The 15,151-nt window shown below is 51.4% G+C and overlaps 4 protein-coding genes across 4 annotated transcripts; 1 reads left to right on the forward strand and 3 right to left on the reverse strand.

Moving 5' to 3' along the window:
• Nucleotides 1-192: 192 nt before the first annotated feature.
• On the reverse strand, nucleotides 193-4,254 carry HO133_005358 (uncharacterized protein; the record flags this gene model as incomplete). Its single annotated transcript, XM_037296268.1, has 3 exons — nucleotides 193-2,445; nucleotides 2,676-2,990; nucleotides 3,043-4,254. 3 exons carry the CDS (start codon nucleotides 4,252-4,254, stop codon nucleotides 193-195), a joined length of 3,780 nt encoding a protein of 1,259 aa, XP_037148250.1.
• Nucleotides 4,255-5,325: 1,071 nt separating this feature from the next.
• On the reverse strand, nucleotides 5,326-8,223 carry HO133_005359 (uncharacterized protein; the record flags this gene model as incomplete). The annotated part of the gene is made up of 2 exons (XM_037296269.1): nucleotides 5,326-6,448; nucleotides 7,322-8,223. 2 exons carry the CDS (start codon nucleotides 8,221-8,223, stop codon nucleotides 5,326-5,328), a joined length of 2,025 nt encoding a protein of 674 aa, XP_037148251.1.
• Nucleotides 8,224-8,482: 259 nt separating this feature from the next.
• HO133_005360 (uncharacterized protein) lies at nucleotides 8,483-9,630 on the forward strand (the record flags this gene model as incomplete). Its single annotated transcript, XM_037296270.1, has 2 exons — nucleotides 8,483-8,752; nucleotides 8,830-9,630. The coding sequence occupies 2 exons, from the start codon at nucleotides 8,483-8,485 to the stop codon at nucleotides 9,628-9,630; spliced, it is 1,071 nt and encodes a 356-aa protein (XP_037148252.1).
• A 353-nt stretch (nucleotides 9,631-9,983) lies between these two features.
• On the reverse strand, nucleotides 9,984-12,097 carry HO133_005361 (uncharacterized protein; the record flags this gene model as incomplete). Its single annotated transcript, XM_037296271.1, has 5 exons — nucleotides 9,984-10,671; nucleotides 11,147-11,184; nucleotides 11,274-11,289; nucleotides 11,335-11,532; nucleotides 11,679-12,097. 5 exons carry the CDS (start codon nucleotides 12,095-12,097, stop codon nucleotides 9,984-9,986), a joined length of 1,359 nt encoding a protein of 452 aa, XP_037148253.1.
• Nucleotides 12,098-15,151: the final 3,054 nt, after the last annotated feature.

The following is a 15,151-nucleotide window of genomic DNA, read 5'->3' on the forward strand; positions in this document are numbered from 1 at the left end:
TTTGGAAACAGCGTTGGCAATATGTAGCACATATATACAGGAAATGAATATCATTATGTGCGAACAAGTTAGTTAGATCGTACCTTGCCCCCACTTTCCAATGCCTCACATCTGTACAATATATGCCTTCTGCCCGAACATGACTCCCATTGTCCCCACAGTACTATGCGATGCGCGTCCCATGATGTGCACTCAAAACGGCGCCTTCCATTTCGGCCCTCCCAGCCGACTAGCCCTATGCAATTTTCGCGCCTGTACCTCTCGACTGTCCACCATCTCAGCATTCGGTGGGGATTTTACCCAGCCAACATCAGCAGGCTCTGTAGCTCTTCGCTTGACATCTTGCTTGTAGGTCTCTGCCATGGCTCTGTTCTGAAGCTCGACTGCGGTCTTCCCCCTAGCTTCTGCTTGTTCCTTGGTTCTATGGTGGACGTCGGTAGCAGCCTTTTGTCGAGGCTGAAGGCTCTTCTTTCTCTGAGTCTTTAGTCGTGTCTTCGCAACCTTGATGGCTTCAGCGTCGAAGTCGGCGGCAGCGGTTAGGCGCTTTTGGGCGTCGATCTTGGGTTTCTGTTGTATCCGCCCAAAATCGCTCTCGCTGGTAGTCCGTCTCTGGTTCTCAGGTCTGGGCTTGGGTTGGATCATGATGCTGTCCATATCGCTCATGATACGCTCGATGCGACTCACTTCCGCTGACGCCCGCGATGTGCGTCTCTTAGGCACTATGGGCTTGTTCCAGCTCCAATCTCGTTCCATTAGGACAGCACTGGCGGGACTATCGTCTTGACCCGGTGTCAACGTGCGATCATCGCCTTGGTCATAGCTCGGCGCTCTTGAGGAACTCCTCGCGGGCAATGGCGGGATGATCTCAGGCTGAGTGGTTGCACTTTGGACGATACTTTGAGGACGAGATTTTGGCTTGGTTGCCAAGGGTGGGATGATAATAGCCGCGCGAGCGGCAGCTACGGATCCTTTCTGAGAGTCCTGCTTTGAAGGCACAGGTGGCGGATTTAGAATGCACGCTTGCTCTATGACTTGGTTGGCAGTCGTTGGTTGAAAGCAACTGCCAATATTTGAGTCGCTGTAGATCTGCTCGGAAAGCTCCGTAAAGTCAACAAAGAGCTTCAACACGTTGGCTGTGGGGCGGTCGACACCAGCTTCTCGTAGGCTATCCAGGCATAGCTTCAGACTTCGGCGCTCATGACGCAGGAGTCGAGTCAGTTGCAACGATTGCTCTGAAGTAGCTGAAGTGGACTGAAAAGGCAGCGAGGATGACCGTCCAGGGAATTTGCCGGCATTTGGCGAACTACTTGACGCAGAAGAGACGCTTGAGACTGGAGAAATTGGAGAGAAGCCTTCTTCGTCATAGTATGACGAGGCCATCGATGCAGAGGAGACGGATCGGTCAAATGAGCGTCGACTGCTGCCAAAGCTCGCACTTCGTGATTTGGCTTGAGTTCGTGGAGCGGCGGCCTGCTGTTCTTCAGCATTGCTGGACATGAAGCTGATTATCGACAAATGCCGTATCAGGTCTGCAGCCAGAAATTGTTGCTCCGGGGTTTCCAAGAAGTCCTTCCTGAGCCCGACACCACCACTGTGACCTTGATTGCCCACAATACATGTAAGAAATGCCGAATTGTATGGGTGAGCTGTCTGGTCTGTAGGTGCTTTGGCGGGCTGTACACCTTCTGTGTGGCCACGATTAGACAGCTGACTGACGCGACTGAGGAGGAATGACTGTAATTCGCATATGAGTTGTGCTTGGTCATGTGTGCTGGCCATGAGCACATAAGGGTGATTGAGGATGTGTGAAATGAACCGGTATAAAACAGAGCGTACGTCTGATATCGTGGTTGCAGTCGACGATCTGGAAGTCTCATTGTGATCCCCGCAGAAGCACTGGTCTTTGCTGTACAATTCAAGCTCCTGAAAGATACTCTGAATGATGTCTTCAATCTCGAACATGCACCCAGCGAAAACCTCACCCACTACATTCTCCATGTATCCCTCGAATTGCCGATTGAGCACCGATAGGATCATCATCTGGTAAAGGTACTCGGCACCAATAAGTCTTTTCTCGACGCTGTTTGCCACAATCCACATGAAAGGTATATAACCGAAGTGCTGGTCTTCTGCTAAATTGTCGCTTGGAAAGACGGCGTATCGCACGTCCCTGATCTGCGGTAGGAACAGATGGCCTTCTATCAGGGAAGCTTGGATCAGCCACTCGGGGGTGTCCGCAAACCAGGCTTGGCGGCCGTAGTACTTCGTCTGAATAGTGACTTTCGCCAAAGGGATCTCGAAATGGCTCTCAATGGTGGGACCTGATTGCTGCTTTGGGATTGGGGCTTGTAGAGCAGCCAAGATGTACGCTTGGTGAAGGGTGCTGGATCCAGAGGTCGTCTTCCCCGTCCATACGAGCTCAGGCTCGGAGAAGGGTAGGTAGTTCTGATGATGGTTTCGCAGTCAGCATGCTTTTCTTGAGAGATGAATTTGGCTGCTAAGGCAAGCCTGGGGAGCACGATTGGGGTAAGAAGCCCATCTCATGACATGCAATGGACTTGTAAGACCAGTTTCAGAACATAGTTGGGGTGGGGAATCTATTCCCCCTGCCAGAACATGACTCATGGCCCATACTAACGTTCCAAATAGGAGGAGATCAAACTGAAATGACGAACCTTGGAAAGGTATTCGCGACCGTTCTTGACGGCTAAGATAGTCTGCATCCTGACTCTCGGCGCTGAGGAAAGCGAGGCAAGCTTGGTCAGTGTAATTACTGCGTAGGCGGTGGTCTCGCAGCGCGGGCCGCTTCCCCAAGAGCCGTCCATGTTTTGGCTCTGAAGAGTCCTTGTGAGAGCCTGGAAAAGCGAGATAACGACCTTGTCCCTTATCGATGGCTCGTCTGGGACTGGAATGAAACCTTGCTCCCAAATTCGGATCAGGCGCATGAATGCCTTGGCCATCAGCATAATTGGGTAATTCGGCGACGTATTCTGTTGGCAACGATTAGCTGCCTGTATGTTACTCGAGGTCTTCCCAACTCACGGATTGATCTTCGATCTGACCATTGGTAGTCCACCACATGCTGCAGATGAACCTGATGCACTTCTCAATCTGGGGAACCTGCTGGTTGTTGCCCGGTAGTAGATCCAGCAAAGACTGGAGAACATGACAGTTCGTTCTGAAGCTCGGGTTCCTGTCTAGGTCGTACGTCTTGAAGCTTTCGCGTGTTTCATATCGAATGATTAAGCCTTGCGGAGAAACAGTTCGACCAAGTAAGCAGAGAGCGGAGATGGCCTGCGCCGTGTTGTCTGCGTCTGACTCGACGTATGGTGCAAAGCCGGTGACGCCTGACTCCAGCTGCAAGCAGTCGTGCAAAAATCCAGCAGCGTTGTCCAATGCCTGAGTTCCCAGACCCTGTGGGGTGAATCCATTCTCTAATAACGTTGAAAGGACACGGGTGACTTCGAAGACGGTGGTAGGGAACTTTGAGGGGACCCCGCCGGCAGAATTGTTGTCACCAATGGACACGATGTGGTGCAGATAGGCTTCAGCTTCATCATCCCAGCTCGTGCGACCCATTAAATAAGCTGCTGTGGCAGCTGGCGAGGCCATCATTGAGCCACAGATTTTGTGCTGACCTACGCGATCGAAGTCGACCTCGCCAATTCGGCTTTCCAGATTGTGAGCGGCCGATGTCCTGATGTTCGTGTAGAGCGCAACGAGACTTTGGTTTGGCGTCTTCCTTCCTCGCTCATGAATAAGCGCCTCCTTTCCCGGGAATGAGAAGTGAACGCCCTCCTGCTCCAGCATTTGCAGAAGCCTGGAGAAGAAGGGCTGCAAGGTGACGGTGATAGTTGATTCGACGTCGCACTTCGAAAACTTGGTCTCCAGAAAGTAGATCGCCCGGTCCTTCTTATGTCTCAGATCTTCGGGCGGTTTCAGCTGGAGTGGATAGCCAATATGCCTGCAAAAAGCCAACAAAGCGGCCAACGTATTTAGGATGCCGTCGGCGTCGGAAGAAGATGTTTGCCATCCACCATCGTGCTGTTGATTGCTGAGGAGGTGCTCGAAGCTGGAAGGGAACAGCCATCGTCTTTGCCCGTCGACGTTTTTGATGACCATAGCAACCCATGCTGTATCGTAGACAGAGCAGGTCAACGACCCAACTCCATACTTTGGGTCATGATCATTGATGAGCTGACCAACTAGTGTGCTCGCCCTGGCGGCATAATCGGCGCCCTCGTGAAGATACATGTTAGCCGCTGCTGGGTCAATTTGTTGCGCAGCAGTAGGTATGGTGAAAATGTTGGCGCATTGCGTTTAGGGAGTCTTGACGGAATCTCAAGGAGGATCAGTGTAGATATAGGCTGCTTCGAACAACCACTTCCCCCTGTGTGACAAGGCCATGCTATCTAAAGGAGAATCAGCCTCCGTGTGACTCTTGGATAGGCAGTCGGTCAGGCCCGAGGCGCAAAGCGAGACAAGTATCCTGAGCCTCTCACATCTAATCAGTCGGCAAGATGTGAGTATGAGCTAGGATAGTTACTCAAAGGGTCAGGTGGATTGTGGCAAAGAGATGACCTTCTCCGCAGTCGCCCCAGTCGTTGTCGCAGCTGGCAGTTGGCTGGAGAGCAATTGCCTGATGGGGCAGTTCGGGGCACGGATGATCGACGTTGGGGCCCGCTAGCGCGCAGCCGAGGCAGGTCGCCTCCGTAACATCCACCAATCGTCCCCTCCTCCCCTCCAAACTTGCCAATCGTCTGTCTCCTTCTCTTTTCAAGATGCGCCGGCAAGATCGACAATCAGTATCCATGCTATGCTTTACTTTGCGCTTGGCTCGAGCTCAGAGTCCAGAAGGCGACCCCGCAGAGTCGTATGTGCTGTCAAAATGCCACCTCTGAAGCATAAAGGCGAAGCTTGAAGAAGTCACAAGACTTGCTGGCATGCATAAACGTGCCTCCTCCTTCAGTCCGGCCCAAATGATCATAAGGCATGGACACTGGAGACGGTGTCGCGATGAAGTTGCCAACCCATTAACAAGGCAGCCTTGACCATAGACTAGAGTAAGCCGAAGGGGATATGCCAAGAAGTCTCCTAATGTGGAATCTGATGCGTTCCGTTGTGATAGATATTGGATGTCCTGCTATGACTGCTATAAAAGTTGGAACGAAGATGGTACGCTAGCCATGCAGCAACCCTGATTGTGTGCATATGACTTCCCAATCCTCATCCCCTTCAAGATCCAAGAACAATTTTAACATCGTAAAAGCTTCTCTTCTGCGCGCAAACAACGCGCTATAAGAATCCTGTCTTCTGAATCACACTTCAACTATTCGCCCTCCTTCTCTCCCATCTCGGTTCCTGATCCCAAGGCTGCCTCATCTTCACCAACGTCCTACTATCCTTCCTCCCATGCCCATCTAACCTCCCATAGTCCACCGCCTTTGCAATCCTTGCCCCTTTCCTCAAATTCTCGTAGTACGTCTTCTCCGCCACCCGCATCGTATTTCCCTTGTTCATATTCGGCCTTAGTACCGCTTTCTCGGGTGAAGCAGGGAGCAGTGGGTAATGGCACAGGCTCGGGTCTCTTTTCGCTGCGCCTTCGGAGTGTGCCCTTTCCCGCGTTTCAGGGGGCATTTCGGGCAAAACCGTTTGAGAGCGCTCTTCGAGGTCGTTCTGTTTTTGTTGCGCGGCTCTGGCGTACATCCAGAAGTCTGCCGGCGGCATGGCAGGTCGTGAGCCTGGTCGCGGTGGACTCCCACCGTTCCGTAGGCTGTGGCTCTTGTGACGGTACTTCTCTGGTATGGCTGGGACACTGGGTCTGGACGAGGTCGAGCTCTTGATCGTGCTGCTGCGGGAATTACTACTGAAGGAACTTAGAGTACTGGGGAAAGAGCTGAGCGTGCTAGGCCCGCGAGACAGCGTCGATGCAGACGTTGAGCGGCTGTAGACCGACGAGGATGACGTCGCAGTCGTTTCACTGCGCTCCAAAGAAGAGAGAGCGGCCGTTTGAGCAATCTGAGGCAAAGGAAGATGGTTGATAGATGCAGCAGAGAGGTTTGCCTGGGACCTTGTTGGGGTTTGCTGATCAGGTGTCCTTTGAAGAGCTGGATGCCCAGTCTCTGCTGGGACCTGAAACTTCAGAGGTGGGAGCCATGAGATTCGACCTCGTGGAGGGGGTTTAGGCCTCTTAGGTGGACAAGGATATAAAGCAGGGTCGCATATAGGCACATCAAGGTACTTTTCGCTTGGATTATTCAAGGGTGTAAAGCTCAGTTCTGTCGAGCTGAGTTCTGTGGATAGATGCAGTTCTTCTTCCTCGTTGTGGTTTCGAATATGTACGCCTAGTAAAGAGGAAGCGAATGGTCGTTCTGCAGTCTTGAGCGTGTATACGATCATACATGATGTGATACTGATATGCGAGTCAGTATTGGCCAGGTCACCACGACTGATTGGACAATCTCACAGGGCTAAGAGTGACCCAGCGACACTCAAGCGTTGAATCATGCACCCATCAATCCCTACACCTTCCAAAGCTTCGCTTCCATTGGCTGCACAGAACGGTGCCTTGGATGCTGTTACTAACCCTGGAACAGCTGCTGCCACCCAAAACAAGACCATCGCCCTAGATATCATCAAGCACGCGGAGCTTAGGATGTTCTTCTGGTGACGATAAGGAAATGAGCCACTTTTGGAGTAGCGCCAAGAGACGATCTGATGGAGCAGCAGATACGTGACGGACAGAGCCGCCTAGTCGACAAGACTTCAGCGTTGACAGCTTGTAGAGCGCGAAGATGGTACTCACTGCAGTCAGCATAGGGCTGGCGCCCGCGATGGTCACTTCGTTACCAGGACCGATTATAAGGTAGATAGCACCGGCGCTGTTAACTCCAGAAAACACGAGCAAGCCATACTGAAATGCAACGAGAGTCCTCTGGGACTTCCGACTCGCCACCCGCTGGGGACATCCTGGGCTTTGCCACGAAAGCATATGAGTGGCGGACATCTAATCATCCAATGCTTGAACAGGCCATCCAATATCTAGAGCAGCTTCTGGTCGGCAGCACCTCCGTACAGGATCTTTAGACGTACAAAAGGGATGGGTAAAGTCGCACGCTCGGTAATCTTATATAGAGTTGCATTGAGAAGGGAGCGGATGGCTGGTGACGACGAGGGAGCCTCCCAAAGGCCGCACTATGGCATAACATCAGAAGATACACAGCTGAAACACGTCGGAATGTGTCGGGCTTGTCGTCGAATAGGAGATTCGGTCGACATTCCAGACGTCCCAAAATGGTGAAGCGTTGAAGTTTGCGATCACCCAGCAACATCATAAACGTTACGACGCTTCCTCGACCTCGTGAACCTGGGCTCCTCGGGTTCGTCTTCAGTTAAGTCCTTTCTCTTTCCACGAGATGTCTTTTTCGCCGTGGTTTCTGATGGAGATTTGATTTGTGCATCGACATTAGTCCGGGGCCCCGCATGTCCGAGGGACCAGCCACTCCATTGAGCCGTCTCCTCATCAGCGTTCCAAAGAATCCTGCCTTCTCTGAGACTAACATCGGAGGCTTTGAGCCACATCGCCACAACGCCCCCAGTCTTCCTCCCAACCTCCCGGGTCCCAGCTTTGGGCTTCACATTCATTCCATGATCTGCATTTTGGACGACCACCCTCCAAGTCATACACTTCATCTTGTTCCGAACTTCTTCGAGTCTTTCAAGATCGCACATCTCGTCGCGATCCCCACTGACGAAGATGACCTTCACAGACGCTGGCAAATCGAGCAACACTTGGTCTCGAGTTTCTTTGGTAGTATGCAGCGGATAGCTGACAAGTACTAGATGGGTTGCATTTTCCGTAGCAGCCATGACTGCAGCTCGGGCACCCATACTGCGCCCTCCTAGACAAGATGGGGTTTTGACGTTCAAGTTGGAGGCAATGATGTCGCTGAACATCTTGACTCTGGACTTCAAATTCATGTTGCCCTGGAAGCAAAGAATGCTCGATTGCCGAGAATGCGATGCAAAGCCATGAGTGAAATTAGCAATTGCATCGGATTGCAAGGTGCCACCTGCACCATGCGTGAACACAAGAGCCGCGTCCGTGCGAGCAAGATCGCCAGCATTTTTTGTAGTATACATGCAATTTATTGGGGGTTTAGGAGGAAATGGGACTTGCAAAGAACGTTGCGCAAGAGTTTCTGCCTGGCCTTCCTCCGACATCTTGGTGGATCTGTTCAAGCTTCGCAACATGCCATTAAACTACGCACCAAACTAAAAAGAAGAAATTTTTGCCTCAGGAGCAGCTTGTAGTTATTAGCTTCCAAAGACCATTCTGAAGGACTGGATCATGAAAGCAGTGGGCGCCCCAGCGCGTACTCGTAATCTTATGTTCGCTCGGCTTCGGCAAAACTTCGGGCCGAGGGTGCATGGAGCATCTTCGCCTTCATCTTGCGGTGGTTTCCTGCCCATTGAAACGGTCATGACGCTTCAGCAAGGTCGACCTCGAACAAAAGGCGCCTCTCACTTCGAGCCTGATATTATATTCGAATCATGGAACAAAGGTGAGAAGTATTTGCCGGAGGATGACGACCTGAGGTCCTCCATCATCGCTACATTCAATCTGCCCTACAATGACAGCTATGTCTACCACGCTACAGCCAGCGTAACCCTCTCGCAAGTACAAGAGGCCATCAATCACGGTGGAAAAGCTGGTTTACACGCGTGGTATATGGATGACGAAGGGAAGCCAGTAAGGCGTTCCCATCAATACCGCGAGTGCCTCGGTGGCTTGACGATCTGATTAAGGACTCTTCGTCTACACCTTAGCTAGCGCCTCCTCCTTCAGCAGATGTCTCAGCTTATACATCCATCTTCGCCCCAAATACGGCCACAATGAAGCTCCTCACCGGCTTCGCAGCCAATGCAAAGAAGGGTTCGATACGCTCGAAAGTCGCTTTACATCTACAATCCCTGCGGGTACTGCCCCCAAATATGACAATACCAAAATCGAAAAACCACATAAACCCCTACTACGACTTCTGGAGCTGGTCTTGCCAAAATTTGGAATGGGTAGGACCCGAAGGTGGGACCGAGAATATAATGACAAGCCACCACATTCTCCCGATCTTCATGCATCATTTCGGGTGTGTGGTACCCAGCTATGAGAGCCTGGAAGTCATCAAACAACTAGCGGGTCAGCGAGCGGTGGTAGAGATCGGAAGTGGCAATGGCTACTGGACCTACATGCTGCGGCGGATGAGCGTCAATGTGCACGCGGTGGACAATCTGCAGAGCGAATATCGGACACTGTGGATAGGTGATACGTTGATCAAAGACGGCGAGAAATACTTGAAAGATGAGAAAGGTTGCAAAGACGCTGTAATACTTCTAGTGTATCCGATTGTCAGCTCGGACTTCACTTCTAGAGTCCTCGATGCCTACAAAGGAGACACGGTATGTGTTGCAGGGACACAAAACCGAAGTGGGTACACAGCATTCAAGGACAGGACGATTGATGAGCATATGAAAGTGGAGAAAGCGGACTATGAGAAGATCATGCAAATCCCTCTCCCCTCGTTTCCTGGCAAGGATGAGGCACTCTATATATTTGAGCGCCAGAAACCCTAGGGAAGTTGACCTGTACAGCATGCCTTCCATAATGATATGTTGCAGTCCATTTTGTAGCTCAAGCTTTCCATAATCTCTGTTGTCTTGCTAGTCAAGATGCGCCGAGAAGAAAGCTGGAGCAAGAGATTGACCACTGTATGGTTTTCGTTGGCCATCTGCTGGTTCTACAGTTCAAGACCTCCTGGAGCCACATTGGACTGAAGATCAGGCTACAATCCCCACGCATCAGCACCCGCAATCCACCACAGGAGCCCAGGCAGTAAAACCTAAACGACTGCAAGTAAGGGCACGGTCAAATCGCTATGCTCCACGACCTTGATCGTTAAAGGCCCGCCAGGTACCCTGCCGCTGATTCACAATTCTCCTGACGCATACCGCCTTCGCAATTCATCCCATCTATATTCCCAGATGGGATCCTTAAGCCTATATGCGTCCGTAGGTGCTAGATGCTTCAGGAAATCCTGAGGTGACACCATCGGGTAGGCCGGATCCTCACCGGGCAAATAAACGTGAGGAGGACCTAGAATCCATGGGAGGAATTCTGGAGTAGGCTGCATTGGCACGAATCCATTGACTGGTATAGGTCCCTCCATGTCGGTTGCCCGGCGGAAGAGGGAATTGCGCAGGAGAGAGTTTTCCCAGATGTTCCGCACCAGGCGCTGGAAGATGATTGGATGTACCTTTTTATAAAGGTTACCTTGCCTAGCTAGGCTAACGACTCCGTTGAGTCGAGACAAGTTGCTCGAACCATGCTCGGTTTCCTCGTGATGAAATAGTTTTCGGTGATCAGGGGTGGCGAAGTCGCAGTAGGGACATTTCCTTTGGAGTATCATGCTGTGGAGAATGCTGTGCTCGGCTTTGATTTGAAGGGTAATCGGAGCATCATCTTCATTAATCCAGTGGAGCCCCAATCTGTGGATGGTGTTGCGGGTGAATAGCATGCCACAGTCGCGTGCTGGGCAGGGAATTTTGCCTTCATCGTCGTACCAATGGCTTGGGTAGCCGTTCATGCCCTTTGCTCCGGGCTGACAGCCTGCCATTCTGCGAGGTTGAAATTGTCACTGAACGAGCGGAGGGAAAGACGCTTGACGGGATGAAAGCTGTGGGCAGTGATGCAGTGCTGGCAGATGTAGGAGGTAGTGGGCTCGGGAGTGTTTGATGGAGATGAAGACAAAAGCGCAAAGGTCAAAGAAACACGGACGCTGGAGCGAGTCAGAGATGCATGAAGTAGCTCCAAATCTACTCTACCTCAATCGACTTGACACCGAATATTGCGACCGGGAGACGGAACACTGTGGGGCTCTTATTATATATCCCATGGAGACTGCTTGCAAAAGTTTTCAGGGTCCGACACTGCCTAAGAAAATGCACATTGTGGCGGCAAATCCACTGGATTCCTGCTTTGCGAGAACAGGTTGAGGCTTTTAGGTAAGTCTAGGTTCGGGAAGTCCCAACAACGAGAACAGTTCAAAATGCGAGAACGGAGTCATCCAATCTCGCGGCATCGGGTTGCTACTTCAAGTTTACATGACTGCTGGATGTCGAATCATGGACCTGTTAATACTATTAGCTACGAGTGAGGTCTATCACTGGACAGTCAAGAAAGTGCACGGGTGGACACTCCAATGCGGGTTTCGCCATACCGTCATTCCCATCGCCCTGTGAGATACGCCGTTGTTGACTCATATGCTCCCTTCCGCATACCTAGCCCGCAAACCGTGATAAGTTGGTGGCCAAGCAGGATGATCACCCGGGCTCGGACGCAGATGTGTCAGGAAATCTTGCGCCAAGATGACTGTAGCCTCCGGTTGTCCAGCCGGGCGATTCTGGCAGAGGATTGGACAGAGATCTCTCCACATGCGGGCCTCGTGTGGTAGCGTCCGAGGAATAACGTGGTAGAGACTATATTACAACCTCGACGTCAGTATGGCCTATTTGAGGAGGTATAGCGAACCTTGGAACATGTATGGAGACTAAAGACCCCGAGATATGTCTCAAGACTCAAGGTTTGCTCCCAAAGGAGGAATATGGGCACGGAAAATACGTACAGGCGGTTGCGGTACTCGGAATTCCAAACATTGTCTACCAAGCGCTTGAACGCTTGATCCCTACAGACGCGCGCCTCAACGGTATTGTCATTGAGACCTCGCCTCATCAAATACAGGTAACCTTGCATCGTTGACATGTTGCTAGTCCCATGCTTCTCTTGCTCATGAGCCAAGAGCTCTTTGAGGCTGTGATCGTTATGGTAGTCGCAGTAGACGCAGTCGTTTTGGCGGCAAATGGCTAGGAGGATGCCGTGGTCGTTGTAGCTGGGGTAGCCGGGCCTGTGGTCGTCCCAGTGGCGGCCTATAAATCTGATGTTGCCATTGTGGAACAGTTTGGTGCAGCCTCGAGCGGGACAGAAGATGTAGCCATCGCGGTTGTACCAGTGATCGGGCCAACCATCGATTGCTCGCTGTCGCATTTCCGAATTCGATTCGAGTGAGGAATGACTTGAGGGTGGAGTCTGAGAAGAGGAAGAGAGAAGGGCCCAAGTCGACGCACTTGCGGATTCAGAGATTCTATGAGTGCAGTTTCTGCAAATACCAACAAGCTAGTGAATGGTGAGGAAGAAACTAAAACACCTAGAGCAAGAGATAGTTGAAGGAGTTGGAGAATGTGTCGAATGGTCCTAGTCCTTCCATGCGTCGTGTACCGCGGAAAAGAGGGCTGGGCCGGGAAGATGGCCATTGTTGCCTCTCTCTCTCGACCATCTGTCGAGCGAGCGCCTTGAGTGGCGTTGTCGGTTCCGCACATGACGGGCAGACAGTTGATAACAGCTTCATCCCGAGCTCCCCGCCCGACGCGGCATCTCCAAGCCTATCAACCGCTTGCCACTCGGGCACTCTGAACCAGTAACACTAAAGCACCGAGTCCCGCAGTGTCGGGATGGGGCAAAACATGGACTCACATGCCAGTCTTTACTTAACACTTACCTTTTAACACTTGTGCTTGTTGGTAGCTCTGAATCTGCAAGTACCCCGAAGTTGGTTGATGACTGTTCGGCATCGGAGAAATCTCCAAACATGAAACATGGGGGCCTTAGTAGACTGCAAGTCGGTGAAAGTCCGTATCAGAGATCCACGCGGGCTACTCGCATAGTGCATCATGCAATTCAGAAAAACTGCTGAGGTTTTCTGTTAAATCTTCGAACAGCATCCAATCAAAGGATACTGCGGGATGAGGAACTGGGAAAGAACGTTAGGACCCTGAGAAAGTGATGATTGTGTCTCTGGACGGCGCTGCTGAGCCCAGCGATACCTGAGATGGAGACGAGGTTCCCTCGGAGAAATTTCGCCATCACTTAGGCACCTCTACAACCTCTGGGTCCAGAAGCACATTTCAAGCACACCGATAGATTTTCAGTCTCTAAACCACAAGCATCTCTTCTCAAGAACCATGTAAAGAGGCAGGACACATGGTTTTGAGCTCCTGTCAAAATCAAAAGCGGGCGGCTAGCTGTTTTTCCCACCCCAACAGTAAAGGCTGCCTCTTCATATTGAGACTGTAGATAACACACGTATTTTGCCACAGCATCTTCAGGAGTATGGCATGCTCGGCACCCGGCTCCGCTTCGGAATTAGTCATGGAGATCATTCCATTGGCTATGCCAGCCCGGTCGATTCGTAGTGAATGCGCAGCCAGAGACTATGCATTTGATACCGTTGCGGCTATTATGCCAGTGCTCTGGCCAGGGGGTGACTGGAGGCATCGGTGCTGGAGGACGGCGGGGGAATATCGAGGACGTTTTTTTCTGGGTAAAGTGAGCCGACGCAGTTGGCTTAATGTTTGTTGGTTAGATTTGAGAGACTTTGGATTGTAGAAGTCGGGCGGATTAGTAGGTAGGCTCTTTCAATAGGATTTTTGTATTTCTGGTAAAATTATGCCACCGCAAGTGGACCCTGGCAGTGTCCGTCGCGGGGATGGAATAAGGCGTATCTCATGACCATCTTTGCACCATGAGTTTTGCATGTGATTGACTTCTGACCACGCCTCCGACTCCCTGGTTCCACACGCCGGGGACGGAGTTGATAGTGGCACTGGGCCGGGGGCTCAATGGTTCACTGGTCTAAGCACAAGAATGGTTTGCAGCCGTGAAGCGAGATGACAAGGCAGAATGACCTATACTGAGGTTCTCTACGGAGCTTTCATACCTGCCTCTCATCCCTTAGACCCCCAAATTGCGAGCCGTTGTGCCCAAGCGCTTGCTCCATCCAACGCATCCTTCACCATTTGCCGCCCACAAAAGCATCCAGGTCATCCTCTAGTGGTGCCAGGGCGACAGAGAAAATGGTCCAGCTGAACTGCTCACGTGTGTCTATGCGCTTTTTCCATCATATGCGCCCATCAGCATATTCCTCCCGCAGGCGCGTCCAGAGAATCCTCCAATGATGATCCGCTGGGTTGTTAGGATGAGGGCGACACTGCCAGAGGAAATGTTCTGCACGTATTGGCCACCAATAGGGAGGTTGGTCGCCTGGTTGTGCTAAGTAGTCGGCAGTGAGAATTTTCCCCATTGTTTCAGGAGTCTGTTGGTCGGGATGGTGGAATCCGCTCTTTTGGAAGAGCAAATCCTTCGTCGCATCCGGAAGAGCCAGAACCTTCGCCAGCATTCGTTGGAAAGCGAGTACCTCGCAATCTTGATCAGGCATCCCCCTACTGGAGAGACGGCCTTCTCTGGCGAGCCTGACGAAGGAACAGATGTTAGACATGTCTGCACTACCGTGAGCGGCATTTTCGTGAGCAAACAACACTCTACTTCTTCTATCCACGCCCTGGTGTAACGGCGGAAGGTCACAGTTGTCAATAGCACAGCATGTTTGCTGGAGCATCTTGTCCAGAATCTCATGTTCAGCACCCTGTGTTCCTATGCAATGATCATGAATCTGGGTCCACTGCAGCAATGCCTCCGGTGAAGGTGTGACGAATCCGCAATTTGAAACAATGCAACGAATGTGATCTTGATCGTGGTACCAGTGATCTGGCCAGCGATATAGTATTGGGTGAGGCATCGGTGAGGAGGTGAAGAGGATTGATGGGTAGATGTTAGAAGGATATTAGTTATTGAAAGACTGATGACGTGAGCTTTTGAGAGTTGCTGTTGTTTACTCTGCGAAGTCTGAAGATAGTGGTTGGATTTCGCAAGAACGGAGAAGGTGAAGGCAGGTCATGAAGTGGTAGCAGACTGCGAATATTTATAATATAGAGAGTGAACCTCTATGGCATGCCAAGTTTCGGTGATCCTTGCGGTCATCATGATGCTAGAACGGCCTATTCTTATTCATAGCGCTAATGACGCGCATGATACGATGACCTGCGGATCGATCAAATCTCGATATATCTCTGACTGGCTGATCCCACACAGTTAAAAGGAAGCTGATAGTGGTGGCGATGGGTCCGAGAGGCGTTCCTTGATTGGTCTAAGCACATAGACGGCTTGCAGCCGTAAGGCGACATGATAGGAATACCAATGCCAAGG

Source organism: Letharia lupina (genome assembly GCF_014066315.1).
Source record: "Letharia lupina isolate WasteWater1 chromosome Unknown contig_21, whole genome shotgun sequence".
In the NCBI taxonomy this organism is placed as follows: domain Eukaryota; kingdom Fungi; phylum Ascomycota; class Lecanoromycetes; order Lecanorales; family Parmeliaceae; genus Letharia; species Letharia lupina.